We start from the raw sequence: 22,455 nt of genomic DNA on the forward strand, positions 1-22,455 counted from the left end.
GGTTTATATAAAATGTTTGGATCACCACCCTTGTAGACCAGCTGATAAGAGGTTAACGTTATCTAGGTTGTAGTATAACTAAGGGAGTTGGTGATCAGAGCCACAAAATGGTATCCCTACTAGATGCCCCTAACTTGCTTTGAGCATCCGATGTAAAACCCTTTCTTAACCCCTTAAGTACAATGGCCGGTCCCAAAACCCATTGAAAACAATGCATTGTGAGCCCGTACGTGCTTTGTCATTAAGGGGTTAAAAAGCGTTCCTGGTCAATGGAACTTACTGGTACACTGGTACCCTTTTTCATGTTTAAATATGGCACAATGTGGAAATTTGGAGGCTACGGATATGCTTGCAAGCATTCCATTGCAATCAATATAAAAATACCCCAAAACGTGGTGACCCCCTGCAAGTTATCCAAAGAGAACGCTACATGAATGTAAATCAAGGCAGCTTACATCAGGAACCGCATTACATGTATCCACCACGACATTTGGAATTAACCCCTTTACTCTGTATATTCAGGAGAGCAAAGTCAACTTTTTGGGGCTTATGTAGGATTTTTAGGTAAATGCAGTATTTCGAGAGGACTCGCACACCATAACGTTTAATCTGCTGGCATGAATGTTTCCTATTATTTTTTTTAATGCTTGCCCCGTTTAAGAATACACGTCATATTTAAATCTTTGTTATACATTTAATAAATATTCTAGAAATATTTCATTGTCGCTATAGAAAGGCACCATTGTTCACTGGAGAGTTCATAGTGCAATCGATTCCCTTTTTTTTTTTTTTCAGTATAAAATATTACATTAAATAACACAAACAGAATTCTCAGTGTTATATTACAAGTAGCCCAGCTGTTGTACATAAGATTTGAAAATAATAATTATAAAAAAAAGATCGATTTTGGCATTTTCCAAGAAATGTTCGCCATACATAATTCCGAAGTAAAATTTTCCCACAATATACATATTCATCGAGCGGTTGTGTGAAATGTATCCATAGACTCTAAATGTATGAAAATGACACCTGTACATCAGTCTACGAGCCTAAAGACTAATTGGTATCAAGGGACCTGGACACAGAAGAAAGAAGTAGCATAGCGCAGGTACGCGGCCAGGTGTGATTTTGGGGTTCCTTCTAAGACCTATTCAGTAAAGAACTATGCTGCCTGTCAATACGCCCCGTTCATTTCTGTTACAAAGTTCCAAGATGGAAACTGATACTGGTGATGATTTATTTTAAGGGTTAACAATAGCCACAGTACTTTCTATAATCATATATTAGACCATAGATGATCTAATGGAATTATGCTGTGTATTATCACACCTGTGCGCAAGAAGAGGTATCCTTATCACCTGACCTCGCGGCCATCGGTGTTGGGATCTAGTAAGTAATTGTTTCCTTTTCCTTGGGTTGCGCTCAGGCGTTTAGACCGGAGGTCATGTCAGATTAGCACCAAAAAACAAGAATGGCTAGCACTCATATATTCCCTTTTTTAATCAACAAAATATCAAGAAGGACGGAAATATGCTTAAAATGCCATTTAAATTGCAAATTTGGGGTACTTAATATCGTATCCCCCTAAATATGCAGAGGGTACAGGGCTCACCTGCCTTTTAAAATCTCATTGATATTCAATATATATATATATTCTATAATGTCTATAAAAATCAGCAAGTTGTGGAAACTATTACCGTAGCACCAAACCAGGGTAATTAGCCCGGTAAAACTGGACAGTTTGATGAAAAACACATTATAAGCCATGACAACAACACATCAAATGCTACGCATGCTGCAGCGCATGGAAATGCCGCGGACGGACTGCGGGACGGAACATAAAGAAGAAACCACAAAAAAAAAATAAAAGATCTGCCCCTTGAGGTTGTTGTAAAAACATCCCATGGGGGGGGGCTACAAAGACATATTTTACAAATAGAAATATTAAGGCAAAATAAATAATTACAAACATAAATATTATATTATACACCATTTGGAATACATATCTATCTACACATGTACAGACGTTGAGGGTAGAGGTATTGCAACACTGTTCGTTATCCATCTGAATACTTCTTTCTGATAAAAGCACCTGGAAGCAAAACAGAATAGACTTTTTCTATTTGCCACATTTACATAAACCACAGAACTTTATCTCTTACACCACAAACCCCAGGCTCTCCCCTGACACTCTAACACCATACGGTGACACACAAACTCACGCTAACACCATACACTGACATACACACACACACCCTTGGCCCTGTCTTACGCTCAGCGCGTGTTTACGTTTCCAGGTTTTCAGTGATTTTGTGGCTGTGGTATTAACCCTTACCAGTTCTATACGAGTTGAATACTAAGGCCGGTTGTAGAGGACGGGGTACACTTTCCGCAGTAGCCGCCACACTTCCCCGTGACTTTGGTACCATCCTAGAAAAATACACATTGGATTTAGAATATTTAGAGCATAAAAGGTGATACTGGCAAGAGTACAAACTTATTCTTATATCCATAGCATTAAATTGTGATAAAACCACTTATTTTGCTCCACAATCACATTTTATAGAGAATGTTTAGCATGGCTATTAGCCTTCTATCATTTCTGAGTCCTGTCTCGGTGTCTCTCTCTTCGGAGTACTTGGGCTACAGGCCTGAACCTTCGCACACACCGTGGGGACCACATCTACCCTCGTTCTTCTAATATAGGGAGAGGCTGTCCCCATAGTGTGTGCCGAAGTTCCCGGAAGAGGAGAGAAGAATGCAGATGGAGAAGGGGAGATGGAGCAGCGGAGAAGGAGGAATGGAGAATGAGGAGCGGAGAAATGGAGACGGGGAAGGAGAGAAGTGCAGGGGTAGATGTGGAGACAGAGAAGTGGAGACGCTAAAGCGGTTGTGGGAGAAAGTAGGAATAGAGTGAATGAGGGAAAAAAAATATTTCGAATGAAAATTCAAAGCTTTTCCGTCATTTTCATTTGTTCCTTGTTTTTGAGCATTTCTAGGAATGAACAAATGCTAAAATTTAAATTTGTTCTAATCCGTATTTCTGTTAAAACGTGGAATAGCGGCCATCTTCAGGGTGTCTGTCAATCTATCAGTACCGGAGAATTGAAATGGGTTCCTTACCGGTGATTTCGTAATTTCAGTCACCGCGTAGTTCCCTTGAGACATCCATTTGGTTGCTTCAGACACGGAAATACCGGTTCCTTTGAGGTTGATGCTAAAACGACCCTAGAGGAAAAAAAATGAATAATAAACAGCCTTTTGTTAAATGGAGAACAATAAAATCATCCGGAATACGTTGTAAATTGAGGTTTTTTTCTGGTTTTAATTATTATTTTTTTTTAAATTCCTTATTTAAGCAAGAATATTATGGGCTCAATTCTATGATACCAGATACAACAAGTGAAACCTTTCACCCCGGCAAACGTCTTCGTAAGACGTAAGGTCGCCCGTCTCATCGACCAGTCTTGATACATTGTATCGATGGCCGCTAACCAGCCAATATGAGTCTTCTGTAAATGTACCTTAGTATAGATAACGAAACCAACCTTCAATGATTTCCCAGGCTCACGGTTTAAGGATTTCATCTTATTTATCGTTTTCCATCCCACCGTATATTTTAAGGTTCTACGGATCTACTGGTAGAACTGAGCCCATGTTCTAGAAATGTCACTTCAACGTTTGAAGGCATCTGTGGCTCTTAGGGGAGTTACGGTGAAATTGGGCAAAATGTGCGGTCCCCGTATGGTCCCATCAGGACAAAACCACGCTTTTCCCCAACTCTCCCTAGCATAGCTTCTGTGTAACTGGGTATTTTATCCATAATGTAACTAACTGACAAATGTCCAAGGATCTCTGAAGTTCTTCTGATGGGGGGTACAGCAACGTCTCTTTCTTTTTCGGAGTTAATGGTCCCTAATAGGAAACTTGTTAATGGCAGAAAAAGCCCAACCAGGGGTAGTTGGAGAGATCAATCTTTTTTTTTCTAATGGAACTTGGATGATAAACTCTGTTATAGTCAAATTCCAAATCCAACCATCTGCTTTTATACCTCGAAACAGCACTCAATATGTAATTATGGAGACTTCCTATAATAATCGTTCCCATTATTTCATACGGAAATGTATGATCTCCACAGAAAGTCATTTCTTTTTTTTTTATCCATATCCTTTTTTCCCCCTTAAAGATTATCCCAGCTAATTGAACGCAACATGGCTGGTAAAGCTTGTGTCACGTAAGAAGAATGAGCCTTATTACCTGGGGGCATTTGACCGCGCTGTAACAGTCTCCAGCTGTGGCGAAAGGGACAGGGCGTCCGTCACGAGTGTGCGCAAACTGTAAATCCGTGGCTGCAAAAAATAAAAATAAACCAACCCTTAGATTACGTCACTGTGTTCAGCTCTCCCAGGGCTGCAAAATTGAGGGTTTTCTCTTAATTGTTTTTCATGTTTAAAGACCGCGCTCAGTAGGTTTGTGCAGAATATGTAGGTTCAAGGAAATGACATCTTCATGGCTTTAGACATTTAATAATAAGTTCCAGAAATAATTTTTAAAAATCTATTTAGCTCACTCTTTTCTCTTTTCCTATTCCCCATTGCATTTATCCCCCCATTCTTCTTAACCCAATTCTCCCCTCTATCTATCTGAGGACCCTGTATAGGCTTTTTGCAGACATACTGGGCTAAGCGTCTTGCTGTTGCCCCCTCCCCCCAAAAAAATCCCATTCTGACTACAAACAATGACTTCCGTGCTACTTACTTATAATTTGCAGAGACGCCAGATCCAGCCTCACTTTATGGAAGGTAGTAAAACCAGCTGCCGTGTAATCTTTTCGACACTGGCAGTCTTCTCGTCTGCTTCCATTGTACGGGCATTCCGTAGGATTCTGTAGCCTAAAATGAAACATTATTGGCACCATACTGTGATAATATCTTCTAAATAAAATGTGTTGCTTTTTTTTTAGTATATTTCTTGCTTGGGGCTTGGTGGCTCCTTATTAAGTCAAGTTTACACCAGCGCCATTTTCCTTAATAGGGGATTTACTGAAACAGACATCGTGTTGATGGAAAATGAATGGCATGGGTAGAAACTGGTAGAAGTTCTCCTGGTGCAATATCCAGGGGGTTAAGATGGACGGTAATTATTATTATGAAAGGGGTGACCAGCCAAATTGGAGATGTTCATTATGCATCCAGAACACGTGGCCATAAAATGGGGGGGGGGTTACCTGTAGCCAAAAACCTCAGAAAAATTCTCTGCCTCATCACTCATCAGAGTCACGTATTCCTTTGGGCTGTCTGACTTCATTCCAGCACAATACACCTGAAAAGAAGAATCAAGTACCAAATAAATAACAGAAACCACCTTGAATCACATAAGGAATATTCTGTGTGCGAAATGACGCCTTACCTTTAATATTTTGCCTTCGATTATCATGTAATGCTCACTGTCTTCATTGATGCCTTTGAGTATTTTAACATCTTGACAATTCCTTGGTAGGTCACCTAAAAAAAATAAAAATAATAATAATAATAATAATAATAATAATAATAAAACACAATTGATAATCTTGGCTCTGGCTAGATCTTCTTTTCTCAACCGTTATCAAGTCTTCCTACTCATGTAGCCAGGATTTGCCCCGTTCTGTAGATATCACTATAAACCCAGATGTTCAGACTTGCTTATGATCTATCCTCCTGATACCCACAAACTGCATCCAGAAAAATAAACCGTGCCCTCAACCATCAAGAGCTCCCAACCACTGACTTTCACCTTGATCCACAATCGAGATCTTAACTAAATCCCTTCTACCATTCCTGATCTGAAAATGAGAGTTCCACCAAATGTCCCAAAATTCCAACGGGAAATAAAAATCTTCTCTTCTAAAGGATCATTTCCTGACACTATGGTTCTAGCATATATTTCTATGACGCGTCATGAAGAAGACTAATTCGAGTACCGCATGAATTATTGGTAATTCTTACAATCATGGGGATTGTAGCACGGCCTCTTCTCCTCAGGCTTCATCTCTAAAGAGCACAGGTTGCTGGGAAGGTCATCGTTGGTCAGACACTGCACAGATCGGTGCATAAACCCTGTCCCGCAGGTCACGGAACACTACAAAATAAAGTAGGTGGATTAATAATAATTCATAATACAGTAAATGTAACAAATATCTATGAACGTCACATTTTGTCACAAAAACACTATTCATTTTAGGTTAAGAATTTGATCACAATGATGAGGTCACGCGCATAACGTTATGTATTGAGGCTGGGGAAGAGGCAGCGTATAATGACTTATATATCTTATAAGGTACTTTAAGGTCGATTGAACTGGGCTTCCATTATCCACAAATTAGTGAAACATGGAAAGATGTGGGTACAGTTACTGTAAGTTTCTCCTGGCTTCTATAGTATCCAAAAGTCCCAAAGTAAACCTCATTATCCTAGAAACGGACCTTAAACTCAAACGTTCAATGATTTCAACTTCTGAGACTTTATGTTTTATGGTGGAAAAGTCTACAGTCTTGTCGGGATTAGCTGTGAGTTTTTACTTCACTTACTTTCCCCCAGTTACCGACTCTCCAAGAAGATGACACTGGGCATTCTCCAAGATGGCAGCTCTGGACATTGGGTGGCTGCGTTCCAGGGCAGTTTTCTGAGGCCTGGAATCCGTACTCATAGTGATCCTTCGCCGAGTATACTTCACTGCAAGACACTAACCGCTGCTTGTAGCCCTTTCCGCAAGTCACAGAACACTGGGGGAAAAAAATATAAATGAAATAAATGAACATCAACTAAACTAAAATATAGAAATATCACATTCCATTGAGATAAAACAGAAATTACAATACTGTAAAAACATGGATCAATATTGGTGGTGACGTATATTTCTCTCCATATTACTATGGATCTCACTTGGACCTGAAGCTATATGAAAATATTTTTTTTGTTTGCAATTCTTTGTTGTTTCTTCGCTCTCTCCCTACCTTCTCCCACTTGGTGTGTGTGGAGGCAGGGAGATGGTTGCTGGAGAAGGTAGAGTAAGAGAGAGTAAGCGTGAGTGTGAGAGAGAGTGAGTGAGACTGAGAGAGATTGATAAAAAAGCACATTTCGATTCAAAATACAAATCCTTTTGAATTTCCTCCAAACCAAAAGGGTAGGAAACAAAATTCATTGTCTGAGAACGAATGGACCAAAAACTAAACAAAAAATGAATCGTTGTTTTTGGTCCACGTATAATACCAATACCAATGATGTCCATTCATAGAGGTTGTGATGGTTTTTAACTGAAACTGGTAAAATATTTTTGTCCAGAAACTAATAATAATAAAAAAAATTGCTAAATATAATTTACATCACAGCTAGGGTATTACCTCAGACCACTCTCCGGTTATCCAGACATATTCGCACGACTGTGAGTTGCATCTTTCGACGTCCAACGGTTTTTTGTTTTCATCGCAGTTAACGCTCTGGACTTCTTTTTTATCTTGATTTAGACAAACGACTTTCCGATATCTGAAGCCCCCGTCGCAGGTCTTGCTACACTGGTATCAGAAAGAAATGTATCTCGCGTTAGAAGTCAATAATGATTCTTTAAAAAAAATGGTAGAAGGCAGCGCTTTTAACTCTACGGACAATGTTTCCCAAACCAAGATGAATAACAGTAGGGAGAAACAAAAAAGCTCTTTACCCAAAAATGTTATTTTGTATAGAAATCGGAATAAAATAGAAAGCCTTCTGAGGACAATAACAGCTTCTGGCCACTAGGAGGCAGTAGTGTCCCATTCAGGACTCGAAATAAACTGTTGCAGCGATTCGGGCGATATTCCAAATTAACTGCATATGCTTAGCTGTAAAATAAATATGACTCCCTTTATAGACCCATTACCTACCCTCACATGTCCTGATTATACAACGGGAATTTCAAGCCAACCAAAATTTCATAGACAGACGTAACCCCCCCCCCTTGCCTGTTCTTTTCAAATTAAAAGCAGATTATGTCATTTATTTCTTTGAGCTCTTGGGAAACTAACAGGCATTTTTAAAACACACGTAAAAGAGAATTATTGTTTTAAAGGCTATTTACCATTTACATAATCTTCAAGCTTGAAGCCCTTGCGAGAATTCATGTAACTGACGTATATTGGAGGCTACAGGCTAAGTACCTAAAACTTGGGGTAGAACTCGGGATCACTTACTAAAAGTATTCACAAAGGATCTCAGAGGTTACTGTAGATCTCTTAATTGAGTCTTGTTTGACCTTTTTAGGCTCCCTTATCAGAAGTGAAATGTGGTGCCACCGCATAGACTGGTTGGTGGCATTTTGTATCGACCTCAAAAGGGTCCAAGGGGAAGCGCGACCTCACCAAGTTCTATGTACACATATAGTTTTAAAAACACTGATTACAATTCTGACCCAAATAATCAATCAACCTAATTACTGCCTGTTTTGTATACTAAATCTTTTCATTTTTTAATACTATTTAATAAAAAAAACAACAAAAAACAGCAAGAACACTTGGAAACTTCTAGGACTACAAAATATATTTATTATTATTATTATTATTTATTGTTTTATATAGAGCCATCAAATCCGTAGTGCTGTACAATATATTTGCAACATATCAGTGTCAACATAAATCCAATATGGCGACCGTTTAACTTTAACATATGGTCACGATGGCTACTTTATCTCAAAGGTATCCAAGTGGCCGTATTTAATATCCCCAGCCGCCATAAATATATATTTATAAGGAACTATAAAGGATTATGGGAACTATAGTTCCCATACTGGAAGGTTTTCAACTCTTTTGTTCTCCATAGTAATGAAGACTACAAATCACCAGAGTTATTCTAGAGAGCATAATTCCTACTCAATAGCGAATAAATACATTTGTGTATAATTCCTTTGGCTGGTCTACCATCTCTACAGGTAGCTGTGACAGAAATGAAGTTCACAGGGTTGTCCACCTGGTGGCAGATCCTACCTTCTAATCAACATCGAGACACAGAGGGCCGTTACCAATGGGTGGTGACACCGTTCTATATCATGGATTCTCATACAGTTCAATTATAAAAACACGACAACCAACTCCCAGCCTCCCAATACGAAAGAGTGAAATCCCAGTACCGATAAAAAACATTATTTATGGTGGCAAGAAGTGTAAAACCTGCTAAATCCACATAATTCATGCTGGGTCTCAAAACAGCTAAAGGAAGATTAGAAGTCTTCATCGCTTCGCCTTCCCAGCCCACCCTTTTTGGTCCTCGAATGACCCCAAAATCTCCTAAACCAATAATAAACAAACAGTCTCCGTCTGTGATGGGTATTTGCTTGAATCTGTAGCAAGAAATCCCATTAATCTTTCGAATAACGTACTTTTTACTTTCAGATGATGGAATGAAGACATTGCTCTACAAGGCTGATCGCCTAAGGCGCTAAAACGGTAAACAATCTTAAAACACAGAATTTGCCGTCAAAAAAATGTAAACTTCTGTTACGTGAACCCCATACTTACCGGGGTTCCCTAAAAAAGTGGTTAAGAGAAGACTCTGGTGCAGCTAAATTCCAATGTCCACTCTGAAAGCCATGATTTGGTCGTCGGGCTGAGGAGAGAGAGGACACTGGAATTAGCGCACGCTGCAATATATTCTGGGAGTTCAGATTAAAAACACTTTAATCGGGTTCACAAAATGAATCTGGATTATTTTTGCCGTAAAGGTTAAAAAAAAAAAAGTAAATAAATACTAAGTGTCTCAATTTATTTATCAGAAATCTACACCGGTTTAAAGCGGTCAAAGCGGTCAAGAGTGGTGATCCATGAGTGTAGGGTGGTAGAACCTCAATACCTTTCAGATCTGAAGATCTCATCGAGAAGACACAAAGGACCATTATTTAGCAAAAGATGCCAGTTGGGGGCAAAGACAACCCCGAAATAACCTGGCTGTCTAATCAACACACCAGAGGGCCAGAATCTCACACTAGAGGGCCAAAGGCTTAGATGGAATGTAAGGAAGGTTTCTTTTACTGAGAGGGCGGTGGATTAATGGAACTGCCTCTCAGAAGAAGAGGTATTTAAGCATGCGCGGGATAGGCATATGGCTCCTGAATCTAAGATAAGACCAACGACTGATTTACAGCAGGAAAAACGGGCGAATGGGGCAGATCTGCCAGCAAATTCAATGTTCCAGAGTTGCACTTAATACATTCTGATTAGCCTTCTGCCTTGTCTGCTATTCCAAATCTTTTGCTGTCACCAAAAATGTGGATTCTGCTAACAGCAACCGACAGAAAATGCGTGTTTGTTCAGAAAACGACTCGTTTAGCACTTATCCCACAGAAATCGCCCCACAGTTACTTTGAAACTGAAACAAAGAAAAATAGTGTGTGTAAATTCTAGAACGCTGTGATTTATTAACAGGGATCAGGACAGAGTCAAACAAGCTGTACTCTTCATTAAGAACCTTCAGAGAGAGCACACGGTGTAATGTTTGAAATCATTCGATGGCACCTAATCTTAACCCATTTAGTCCGGAAAGCTATGGGGGGGGCATCGACCTCATTGCCTGGAAGGTGTTAAACAATTTATCCACCAAAGCTGCTGACCATGTGGTTGGAAGCAGTTAATAGATTCTCGTATGTTCCCTAAATTTTCGAGGCAAAATTACTTGGCAGAGGTTTTAAAGATGAGATGTGCAAAAAAAATGAGCAAAAAGAGGATTAATTATCTCCGACAAACCTTAAAGGCACTGCTCTACTTAGACTTAAAAATTAAAAATGTTAACCAAATTAATCTTATCATAATTGTTCCTCCAAAGGAAGGAAGAGGGAGCTCTTTCAGCTTCCAAGGCAACAAGCTAATGCCTGCACATGACAATTAAGTGTTCCTGGCAAAATTGTTAATGTAAAGAAATGTTTCTTAGAAAGTCTTGTGCCTTCAGCAGTGCAAGGAATTATGTTTCTAATGATAACTTGTTGCATTAGGACTTAATTCTTCGCCTTACACAATCTTTTGTGTCTAGCTGAAGTATGGTCTTCCAGCCACTAGGGGGCAGGGTTGTTTGAGGAGTAGAGAGAAGACTTCTCCCCCAACAGTGTAGAACATAAGGGAAGATGCTATATCCCACCGCTGCTCATGGTCTGTATCTAAGATATACTTAATGAAGTGAAAGTGTTTATTTTACAATGTTTAATTCATTTTTGTCTGATGAGACACTTTATCAAACGTTAATTTTACTCAGTTTGCTAAACAGTATGAAGGCCAAGTTGAGTTGTCCAGGTGTTTTGAAGGAACCTGCTGAGATATCGGTGAGGTGGAACCTCCTTTATTAGAATAGTCTTTGTAGAACGAACAATATTCCCGCTGCATTCTAAACTGGTGTCTGTTTTAACCATTAAACTCTCGGATCTATCACATCTGCTTTTTGGGTATCAAGCAATGTTGATAAGTCCATGAAATATTGATGAAATCTGGGTGTGTTAAGTCACTGCTCTTTATCACTGGTACTAAACCCTTTTTTTTTGTAATTGTAAGGAAATGTCTTAACGTTAGCTCTGCTCCTGCTTATCTTCTGCTTTTGACCTATAACTTATGTAAAGGCGAAAAACAAACAAGAAAAATCTGCTTGTGTCTTACTTTTCTGAAGATGTCAGATTCTTTGGCAAATCCCCCGTAGATAAGATATATATGCATATGTTCTCCGCGTGTTAACCTTTAACTGTATTGCGACATATCTTTTTGATAATGACTTTGGGAAGCTGAATTTGCGTTTGCCCCAGCATATGTTTAATCCCAAATATCAAGCCAAAAAGCTCCATTCATTTATTTATTTTTTTTGCGTCTTGTATGTACATTTTGTATTTCATGGGATCGGTTTCCGGAACAATCTCTTCAGCATTCCGAGTTCCAAGATTTAAAGTGGGCAAACAATGACACATACATTTTGATAACAAATGAACTTTTTGTGTTCTTTCTTTTTAAGTCAACAGTCTGCTTTATCACCATTTACACACATGCACACACGCTAATGTATCGTACCTACCATTTAAACTTATAGGCGCACAAGTCAACTCAACTCTAAGACCCATCGCTTGTGTACAAAGACACCCCCTACACAGTCTATACATTAAAGCACAAGTTGTATGTCTCTCCATGCTGTCTAACAATTGCACTACCAAAAAAATGTTGGATTTCAACAGCTTTAGAAACGGTAAATTATGAGAATTTTTATGTCCTTATCTGGAATGATTGACACTTTAACAACCTTAGACTGCAAAGTAGATTCAGGGAACCTTTAGACATTTTAGATCCGGATGACTTTTGCAGGGAAACTATGATCAGCGGAAGACAAAGTGTCTGCTCAAGGACATTATTGTCTACAACCAAGGTCTCCATGTAGAGGATCACCAGTGATCATAAACTTTGAAGAGAAGATGAAGTAGCATGGAATGAGGCACGACCAGCCCAGATTATTGAGAGAGATGCTCTTTAGGACAGGTTAAGACAACCTTAAAGTGTAAGGAGAGCAGAAGCTTTTGCTCAAAAATCTACCCTTACGATGACGTGGGTCAAGCCGGGTCTTGGCTCGACCTCACATCAGCTCACCTGGTTCTAAAGGAACAACAGTAATCCTAACTCTGATTCATTTAAAAACACATGAATTCCATCAATTATCCTTTTCTGTTTCAGTATTTCTAAACCTGGCCGAGGCCACAAGAACCGACGAACAACTTAAAACATAAATTATGCCTTTAGTTTGCCAATAAAATTGTTCGGAGAGTTTAGAAGTTATTAATTAACCGCATGGAAGCTGTGATTAAAACATATTAAAGGACATACAAATGGTATTAGAAACGCACCTTATGTGTAGACCATGTGCCATTTGAAGCAATTCCTAATCGTAATGTTCCTATTATTTAAATTCATGTCTCTCCTTTCTCTTCCTACCATTATTAGAATGGCTAATTGGGAAGGATAACTGAATGGGGAGCAAAAATCATTCAAATCCAGGGAACAAGAAATTAATTAATGAATTAGTTATTTACTTTAAGGTGTAAGATTTGGGTAAAGTGACAATTTTCACTGCAATTTCCTTCAACTCTGCAGAAAAAAGAAGAAATTCTACACAAGCCGATTAACCCTTTCATTGACCTTCATCTATTCTCTTAATGAAGATTTTTTTTTTTATAAGAAATGTATATATTGTTTGGATTTTTATTGCACGAAATAGAATTTTCTACCAAGATTTCAAAATCTATAGGCGGCTGGTTGTTTCATGCTCAGGCATGTTAAAAAAAAAGAAAGGGTGGCTTTACTTTGGCAGGCTGTCGGATGGACTTCAAAAAAAAAATCACCGTCGGTCATCTGATTTGTATCAGGAGCAGACTGAAACCCTGCGGAGAGTAAACTGGCCATCTGACAAAAATCTGCGCACGTACTCAGCCTAGCAGCTCACACCTCACCGGAGTAACGTGATCCCTTCCAGCGTCACGACGAGCGTCTTACTTGTATGTTTTGAATATTATCGGAACTGCCCGCCCCGAATGTCTTCTCCTACTTACGTCTTGCCATTCTTCTGCTTTCCAAGTATAAGCCGGACAATCCGCCGTTTGGCAGTACTGCTCGGATGCTGGTCTCTTGGAAAGATTACACGCGGAGTCTGCGGATGCTTTCTGAGGACCAAGGAGGCAGTGGACATCTCTCTGCTGAGTTCCTCTGCCGCAGGTAACCGAGCACTGAGACGAAGAATGGAAAAGCGTAAGTTTTTGTTTTCTTTTTTTAATTTAATTTAAAAAGCCAGTCTCGACATTAATTTGATTATTTTCAGAAAAAAAGTTAGTCGTCAGATCTTAGTCTCAGAATCTAAATTAACTTTTTTTTTTTTTTTTTTATCAGTTATTTGAGTTTATCCATTACCGCTAAAAATTACCTACCGGGGGATATAAAACTACATTTTTTTTAAAAAAAATCATCTTTATTCAATTACTCAGGACCTTCATGTCATCATCACGTGGTAACCAAGAGGTTAAAAAAATACTTCTAGGTCGTACATGAACATAAAGCACTTATCTCACAAAAATATTACTGATACAATGAGAATTTTACATTTTAAAATGCATTTTGTTCAGCGACACATTTGTTCCAGAAAACAATTATTTTATGTTATTGTTTAAGTTATTTTAATTTATTGCTTGGCAAAACACTCTTATTGGAAGAGGGGCTGCAGCGTGACATTTGTGTTTCTCCAACTATAAAACTTGCAAAGATTTCTTGCTATGCTTAGCTCCCTGCAGCACCCAAAGGGTTAACAACAGCCCTATTATAATCCAGTGAAAACTCCAACTGACGAAGTTAACATAAGCAATTATTATGTTACGAATTTGGGGAGACCAAAAAAAAAACCCCAAACATAATTCTAAATAATTTTAAAATAAAAAGAATAGCTAATTCAGTGCGCGGCTTGTAACAATTAATTTAACTGATGACCCTCTCCCCGTAAAATGCAGTAATATTTTATATTATTATATATTTTTTTTTATTATTATTTTTTTTTTAATAGTAAATAAAATCCTCACAGGGCGAAGCATCAATGTAAAATGCAGTAAAATTATATATTATATATATATATATTTTTTTTTTACATTTTTTTGTACAGTAGAAAAAAAACCAACAGGGAGAAGCACTGATGTACAAATGATGCTCCTGCTATATGCGGGAAATACATTGTCTGTATAAACGAACTATTTGCTCAGATCTGCCCAGTGCCAAAGTGCTCAGAGGTTGCTGTCTAGTCTGTGTTTATCTTGGCAGTGCCACGCTGAGGTGCCATCTTTTGTTAAGCACTTTCTGCAACATAAACATTACATGCGCATGGAAACAAGTGGCAAATATCATGTGAAAACCGACGGGGACACAAACCTAGCACAGCAAAAAGTCATGAGTATCCAGTTCAGGCTGTGTTTTCCACAGTATACATACGTATCCAACTGACGACTACAAGTCTAAGTATCCTCACTGGTAGCAGTAGGGTGTAAAGAGCTGGAGAGTAACCAAACTTCCATGCCCCAGTGAAATGAGATCTCAACTTTGCTATGGGATGCTATCTCTACACAGTTTGTGTCTTTTATACAGGTTCCAGAGACAAAGTTCCTAATTATTAACTTAAAAAAATGTATCCAGAATATATTTGTTTAAAGTATTTGTAAGGTATATCATCAATGTCGTCATTATTGTTATTACGTTGCAAGAATGAAGTCCTCTGTCTCACCTGTGTGCCAGGACTTGGGGAAAGGGTAACCTAGTAATTGTACTCAAGGAACTTGTTCATCAATGTTCATAACATGGAGCCATCGTCATGGAAACCAACGAAAATCTTCCTCGACTACATTCTTTTATTAAGCGAGGCTGTTCTCATCAATAAGGCTTGAGTCGCGGATACGCTGTGCATATCACAGCCATAATTATCTCTAACTTTAATTAGGTCATAACTTCCCTTTAATTAGAATACCCAAAGTGAAATATCTTTATCGCAAATCTTATAGAATGTAACAAAAAATGTATCATCCGACAGATATCATCTGTTTTCTTTTAATGAGGTCCATCTGTAATGGTGATTTCCCCGATAAATTAACTGAGAACTGAGATATTGTTCCAAATTAAAATGTTTTGTCTGATTAGTTCTACTGTCAACTTTTCACCTTGTAGAAGGGTGGAAAAAAAATTCTCAAGGGGGCATTTAGACGCAATTGCCAAGAGTTCTGTAGAGTGTGAATAAAGGAAGACGTCTCTAAGATAATACCGCGTCTCAGGACAATTTGTTGCAATTTTGTGCAAAATAAATAAGTAAATAAAAAGGTTCAAACATAGAGATCATAGTATGAGATTTCTACGTGAACCAGACGGACGAAGCCGCTTAGTGATGCAAGCTTCAATGCCCCATTAATGGTACTTTACTGAAAAAAGTGTCCAACATAATATATATCACCAGTCAAGAGCTAAAACCCAGGAATTCTACATACATATATTTAATTGACAGCTTAAAGCCATTGGTTATGGGGATTTGGAAGAACTTCTGCCATAGTTACTTTTCCAGGTCAGATCAAATTAATAACCTTGACCCCTTCGCAGAATTAACCCACAGTAGGAGCTCTGAATTCCCCAAGGACCTATCCCGCTACCACGTTGTCCCTGAGTTACTTTCTTTTAATGCCTCAATCTAAAATATATTAAATGAATAACAGGGTTAGTTAGAAGAGGTAAGTCTCAAAAAGTTCAAAAAAAAATTAAAATTTTACAGTAAATTTTAAAAAAATACCTGTCAAAAATGCATAAAGTTATCTCTACAAACACAGTGCTGAGAATGAAGCATTAGACGGGAGTCTTACCTTCCCCCACTCTCCGGTTTTCCACTTGGGACACCGGCCGCCCCTGCACTTTTTCTGTATATTTGGTTTGGCAAGATGTTTACAGTATTCATGGCCAATATTGGTTCCATCTTTCGTCACACAATACACAGCCCTTGTTTTAACACCACGTCCGCAAGAGACAGAACACTGTAATGTAATATAATATCATTATTAATTGACCTTGGATGATTTTTTTTTTTCAGCAAAAACATTACAGATTATCCCTAGTTTTATATGAGATTAATTAGTTTTTATATTAATTTAAATAGGAATTAATAAACTGAGCTGTGTTATTTTTTGTTACACTGTATACCGCCATCTTGCTGCCCCACCACGTGGTTTAAATAACTGCCTCGCCCTAAGATATTTGGGTTACTAGATTTACAGAGGGCCTGATCGGCCTGAAACAATCTTTGGCACAAGAGGCTCCGGCATACTCTGCTAAAACAATGCAGGTAGAGTACAGGAAGTAAGTAACAACTTCCTGTTTGGGCTGACAGTAGAATTCTACTGTAAAGTTCACCAAGGAATAATGTGAAGTAAAGGTAAATTTGCATGATATGTTGGCTGTTTGAACTGTAACATACACATTAAAATAACTTAGAATATGAGAGTAATAACACACAAGACTTGAGGGATGGATTCACTTATTCCTTTACCTCGGATATATTGATGGGACAAGGTGAAGACAACTTCACCTAGATGAAATAATATTTATACACCCAACCAACTTTCCAACGCTCCAAATGAAATATTATTAGATATACCCAACAGCAAGAAAAGTTTTCCTTCTATTTTACTGGTCATTAAAAAGCATTCATTTTACATTAAAAAAACACTATATTTTTGTAGCTTAGAACTAAGGTGATATAACTGAACCTTTCAAAAGAGGTTCAATGAACACTTTCCATTCTGACCCATTCTGGCATGCAGGCATGTAACAAGTTCACTTTGATTCGTGATTAGACTCTTCTAAAAAAGGTTTTGGAATCAAAAGAGTTGTGTATCGTGACTGATATTAAACATGACAGCTTACTTGTAGAATAGGCCTCCTGCTCAGCGTGATACATAAACTTTCGACATAAATTTACAATTTGTAACATGAATATGTTAAGCGCCGCTGTTTCCGAAATGTGTTAGCAACTGCAAATTTATTCTAATTAATTTTAAGATTAATACGGTGACATTTTTTCAATTGGAATTTCTTTTTTTTTTTTAAAAAAAAAGCCTCCATCTCCGCCCCTCGAAATTGGCGCGCATTCTGACGGCCCGGGCCTTTATTACTAAAAGAATGTTATTTTTTATGGTCAGTAAACCCTATCCTTTGATAGACAAATTCAGTGTTCCCAAAGATTAAAATTAATTGGATATGTCAGAGCAGTCATATGAACACTGTTCTCGGCTTGTCTAAGTATTCATTAAATATATTGTCAAGTGACGCGAAAAGAGACAATTAAAAATCAAACCCAATAAAGATCTCTCATGACTTTGCTGAGAGTGAGATCGGCCCTCTCTGCTCGGATAGTCACAGTTGCAACTTTTCGCGCTGTGTGGTCACATTTTTCACGAGAGCAATTTTTTAATTTTATAAAAATACATATGAACAATTCTAAAACAAATTTGAAAGATTTGAAATTTGAAAGATTTGCCCAAAAATACAAAAACAAACAATGAACTAAAATCAACCAATAACGTATCATACATTATCTAAGCTGTCGTCCAGCTTATTTGCAACTGAATTACACAGGAATTTAGAATGGCTTTGAGTATCTAGCTGATATTCTGGATCACGAGATAGACCGAGGCATCACAACAAGTCGTGTTCACTTTCCGTCCTTTGTGGAAAAATCATGGCGGAAAATTGGACTTTCCTCACCAAATAAATAGAATATTTGGATGTGCGGTGATACTAGCGAGTGGATACTCGCAATTCCCTTGATGCGTTTTGTAGGCATTGGTGGTCCAGTGGCAGCTACGACCAAAACGTTGACAAAATAATGTGATAGGGCCTTTAAAATGCCACCAGATGTCTTAATTTGACATAATAGGAAACTTTTAGTCACTTAAACTTTTGTAGACCATTTTCTATACTCTAATGGTAAAAATAAAGTCATTTTGCTATAAAAAATTCAAGTAAAAGTTTCTCACTTTTTGTCAAACGTATTAATTGCCAATAATATCACAGCAGGTAGACTCAGAACGTCAACTTGTCCAGATAAAGTAGTTAGGGGTTCTTTCCGAGGGCACAAGTTCCCATGTTATCTATCGATTGTCTGATACGTTGGTCCTTCCAGCAGTCAAAGAGCTGCTTATTTTAGATCTTCGGGGTGTATTGGGCATTAAACATTTTTAGCTTAGTTCATTAACAAGGTTTATTTGAGTCTCAAGCCATATCTAGTGAGGATTACTATGTTCTTCCGGTACAAGATGAATCTAATTGTACATTTTGGTGCCCTGGTCCTTATTTATCCTTTGGCTTAACACAATCTGTTTCTACTCTAACTAATCTGTTACTTCCTTTCTCATCCAGAGCTTAAGTACATATAAACACAAGTGGAAGTGAATACAGGTCAGCGGGGGTGCCAATGCCATTCCACACTTTAAATCCAAAGAACGGCTATGAAGTCATGTTAATGATTGCAAACAGATGGCCAAAGAGTAGCGCATGGTTACTTGCTTAAAGTTGGGCGCAGGCTTTAACTTGAGACCAAATTGACCAGACTCAATACAATTAGGTGTTATAACTTAATAAGGTGTTAACCCAAGTTAATACAACATATCATTATGGTACCCCTAACCCCCATACCTACATACATTATTGGTGAGTGACCTCTCTATGACCACAGAAGGAAAATAAAGGAGATGTTGAGGACCTACACAAGTTCTTGAAGCTCTACATTTTTAAAATATGGTGAACCAAACGAGGATGGCTCAACGTCCGGGGAGACGAAGACAAATTCCAAGATAACTCTTCCAAAACTCTTAAACAATACAACTGGAAATGAAATGCTTACTTCCAAATAACGTGACATTTTGGGTTTTTTTCAGGAATGAAGATCTAAATCTTAAACGTAAGTAAGCACGACAAGTTTATGGCGGTTTAGCAACATGGACATTCTGACACACAACTCTTTCTTGGTTGTCATCTAAACATTAAGAAATTGAATAGAAGATATTAATAGTCCTTAATAAATATACGTTTTTGGTTGCCCAGTCCTTATATTTACAAAATCCACGTTGATTGAAACACTAAAGCGTTCTTACGGTAACCATTGTTCCTTAAGTAGCTTTTCCTGGAAATTCTATTGCTTTCCTACCCCACGCCTGGAAAATATTCCAGTCTAATAATCCTCTATGAATTTATAGAAACAACGCAATGCCGGACATTCTACAATCACCATTAACGGCATCCAAAAAGTGGATTCCACAAGTTGTCCCTCTTTAAATAGCTTTGTACATTTTTAATAAATATGACGCAGAGCAATAAACAACTAAACTTTCATTAGCAGCCACCTACGTCCTAATGCTGTTAATTGTGTATATTGTATAAAGAAATTTATATAATATATATCTTTTAAATATGGTGTGAAATATTCCAAAATTATCAAAATCCATTATTTGGGTGTTTAAGAGTTTCGGAAATAGTTTTCCCATCTCGAAGATTTTCTACTTCTTCCCAAAACTTTAAGGAAGCATATCCAATGCCTCAGCAAAAATGGCGAAATAAGTCTAATTATGCATTTGGCTGAACAAACATGCAAAAGTTACGGGATTTATAGATTCTAGTCTTAAATAATTTTTTATGAACTTGCTACAGAGTGTCAAAAGGTGCCTTCTTGGGAAGTATGATTTATTAGATAATTACTTATAGCTATTTGTCACAGACGAAATAAATGCATAAAAAGGGATTTTTTTGTGTGAAAACCTTAGATCTGCTTGGTTTAATAAAAATTCTACATCTGCTACCGGTAAAATGAGAAAAGGGAATGTTTGCTCGTAGAATAATGATCAGTCGGTAGTATCTACTTGGATACAAAACTTACATTAAATGTTATGGCTTAATGAACTACATAAAAGGATACACATACGGTACAAATGAGTGACAAATGAGAAAAATCAGCGATTAATATTATCGATATTCTGGTTTAATGAAATAATGTTGTTTTGCTGTTGAGATAAACTTAAAATAACTGTTCTGCCTTTTACCCCTTTACAGGCTGCGGATGCACGCTAAGGACTTCTTCCTTGATACGGCCAACTTTTTGTGAAAAGTGAAAACTAGCTGTAATCTGATTTTGGGGCCAAAAATAGCTTACTAGGGGCCAATAAAAACATACAACATAGGTGCTTTGACATGATGGTATCATAAACCAGACTTGGACTTGGGGATCTGATTTGAGTGATTTTATTAGCGCATGTAATTATATGGCTGCTCATTTTTTTTCAGTTAAGGGGGATTTATCACCAAATATTCCTGTGCACGATGATAACTACCTGGACTATGTCCTCAATAGCAATAAAGATTCTTCATATTATAAAATTCCATGTTGAGGGATCTAGGTAACTATGATATCATACTGGAGGACATCTTTAGCTTAAAGTTCCTACAAACAATGCATCATTCAGGGTAACCCAAACACAAAAGCATCCATAGTATCATTCTCGGGCATATACCCAGCTCTTCTCCTTTGCCTGATGTCAACACCAACAACAAACCACACAAGAGAAGACACATTAACAGCCAACCAGGAGAGAAGAACTCCTTCTGTTAGGTTGTTTTTTTTTGTTCCAAGCACCTGAGAAGAGTAGTTTAGGTGGAAATGTCTAATTAAATATATGTGAAGAGGTTCTTCACTTGTTTATACTTTATGGATTACTGGTGAATTGAGTAGATGACGCAGACTCTCCATAATGATAGGGGATAGTTTAGAACAGTCATAAAACAGCTGTTAATTTCCAATAACACGTCCAAAAGAGGAGAAGACCTCCTCTACACTATGTCTCCTCTAATGGTTACACAAGCAACAATGTGACAATTATAACTCTCACAGGAAGGAGGCTTTTCCATCATAGGAAATTGGAATGGAAGGATACTGATATTATTTTGAAAAGTATTATGTGTTATGAAAGGTAAGTGAATAAAATACTTTACAAATAAACAATATGCATGAAAAAAAAAAACATTTTGCTTCACTTATAAGCAAAGTACATTTACTAATTCATGGCACTATGGATAGGCAAGACTTGATAGGTTAAAAAGGTTAACTACACAAACAAGGGACTAACACAGCGAAACTGGATACAATCAGTGTTTTGGCAACTGTTGCAATTTAACTGACAGGTTCTTGGAAATCCAATATTTCCTACGAGGGCTGCTTTGTATGGTGGACGCCACTATTTTGGGGATGGTTTTCCTGTAATGAAAGGGCCACCTGCGCTTATGAGGGATACTGAAAACCTTCACTGCTGGAGGTCCCAGGAACCACAAAATGTTTTTACTTTGTTCAATGGATGGAAGAAAAAGAACGTCCCTGTGTTCTCTTATATATGTATCAGTCCGTCTAATGAGATGAGGCCAACAGGACGAGTGAATAAAAATGAAGGACAACAGAGCAAGGAAGAGATGAAGGGGCCAGAAAGGGACAAGCTAAAAACATCTAAAGGGACCGAAGCGATGAGAATGTGAAAATGTCAAGTTGAAAAGAGTGGAATCTTTTGTGACCCTCTTTCCCCTTAATCAGAGGTCTTTCAACAGACCACAATGGTTGGGCTTCATGAAACAGAGATTCAAGCCATCGTGTGATCACCATACAATGCTATGGGTCACTGCTTCGTGAAGCCTGGGTTGGAGAGGACTTGTGGGGTTACCAACAGAATGAAATCATTAATACTATGCATTCTAAAGGCATTTAAAGAGATATAAGCATCTAAAAACAACAGCATATGCAGATCACAAATAATAAATACGTTGGAAGAAGAGTCTCGTATTTTTTTACCGAAATGTAAACCTAAATGCCTTGGACCACATGCAGAAAAATGGTAGCC

At 37.9% G+C, this 22,455-nt stretch overlaps 1 protein-coding gene across 1 annotated transcript in view; it reads right to left on the bottom strand.

The window, feature by feature from the left end:
- Window positions 1–1,643: 1,643 nt before the first annotated feature.
- The window catches only part of ADAMTS9 (ADAM metallopeptidase with thrombospondin type 1 motif 9), a 64,032-nt gene continuing 43,220 nt past the window's right edge, over window positions 1,644–22,455 (bottom strand). The window contains exons 29-40 of the mRNA XM_053469348.1: window positions 16,390–16,557; window positions 13,567–13,740; window positions 7,379–7,549; window positions 6,566–6,760; window positions 5,985–6,117; window positions 5,410–5,504; window positions 5,228–5,322; window positions 4,759–4,892; window positions 4,258–4,349; window positions 3,124–3,228; window positions 2,336–2,430; window positions 1,644–2,092 (exon numbers count right to left, since the gene is read on the bottom strand). Coding sequence (XP_053325323.1) covers window positions 2,341–2,430; window positions 3,124–3,228; window positions 4,258–4,349; window positions 4,759–4,892; window positions 5,228–5,322; window positions 5,410–5,504; window positions 5,985–6,117; window positions 6,566–6,760; window positions 7,379–7,549; window positions 13,567–13,740; window positions 16,390–16,557 — 1,452 coding nt within the window. The 3' untranslated portion in view covers window positions 1,644–2,092; window positions 2,336–2,340. The remainder of the gene's footprint in view (window positions 2,093–2,335; window positions 2,431–3,123; window positions 3,229–4,257; window positions 4,350–4,758; window positions 4,893–5,227; window positions 5,323–5,409; window positions 5,505–5,984; window positions 6,118–6,565; window positions 6,761–7,378; window positions 7,550–13,566; window positions 13,741–16,389; window positions 16,558–22,455) is intronic.

Source organism: Spea bombifrons, chromosome 6, assembly GCF_027358695.1.
Source record: "Spea bombifrons isolate aSpeBom1 chromosome 6, aSpeBom1.2.pri, whole genome shotgun sequence".
Lineage (NCBI taxonomy): Eukaryota > Metazoa > Chordata > Amphibia > Anura > Pelobatidae > Spea > Spea bombifrons.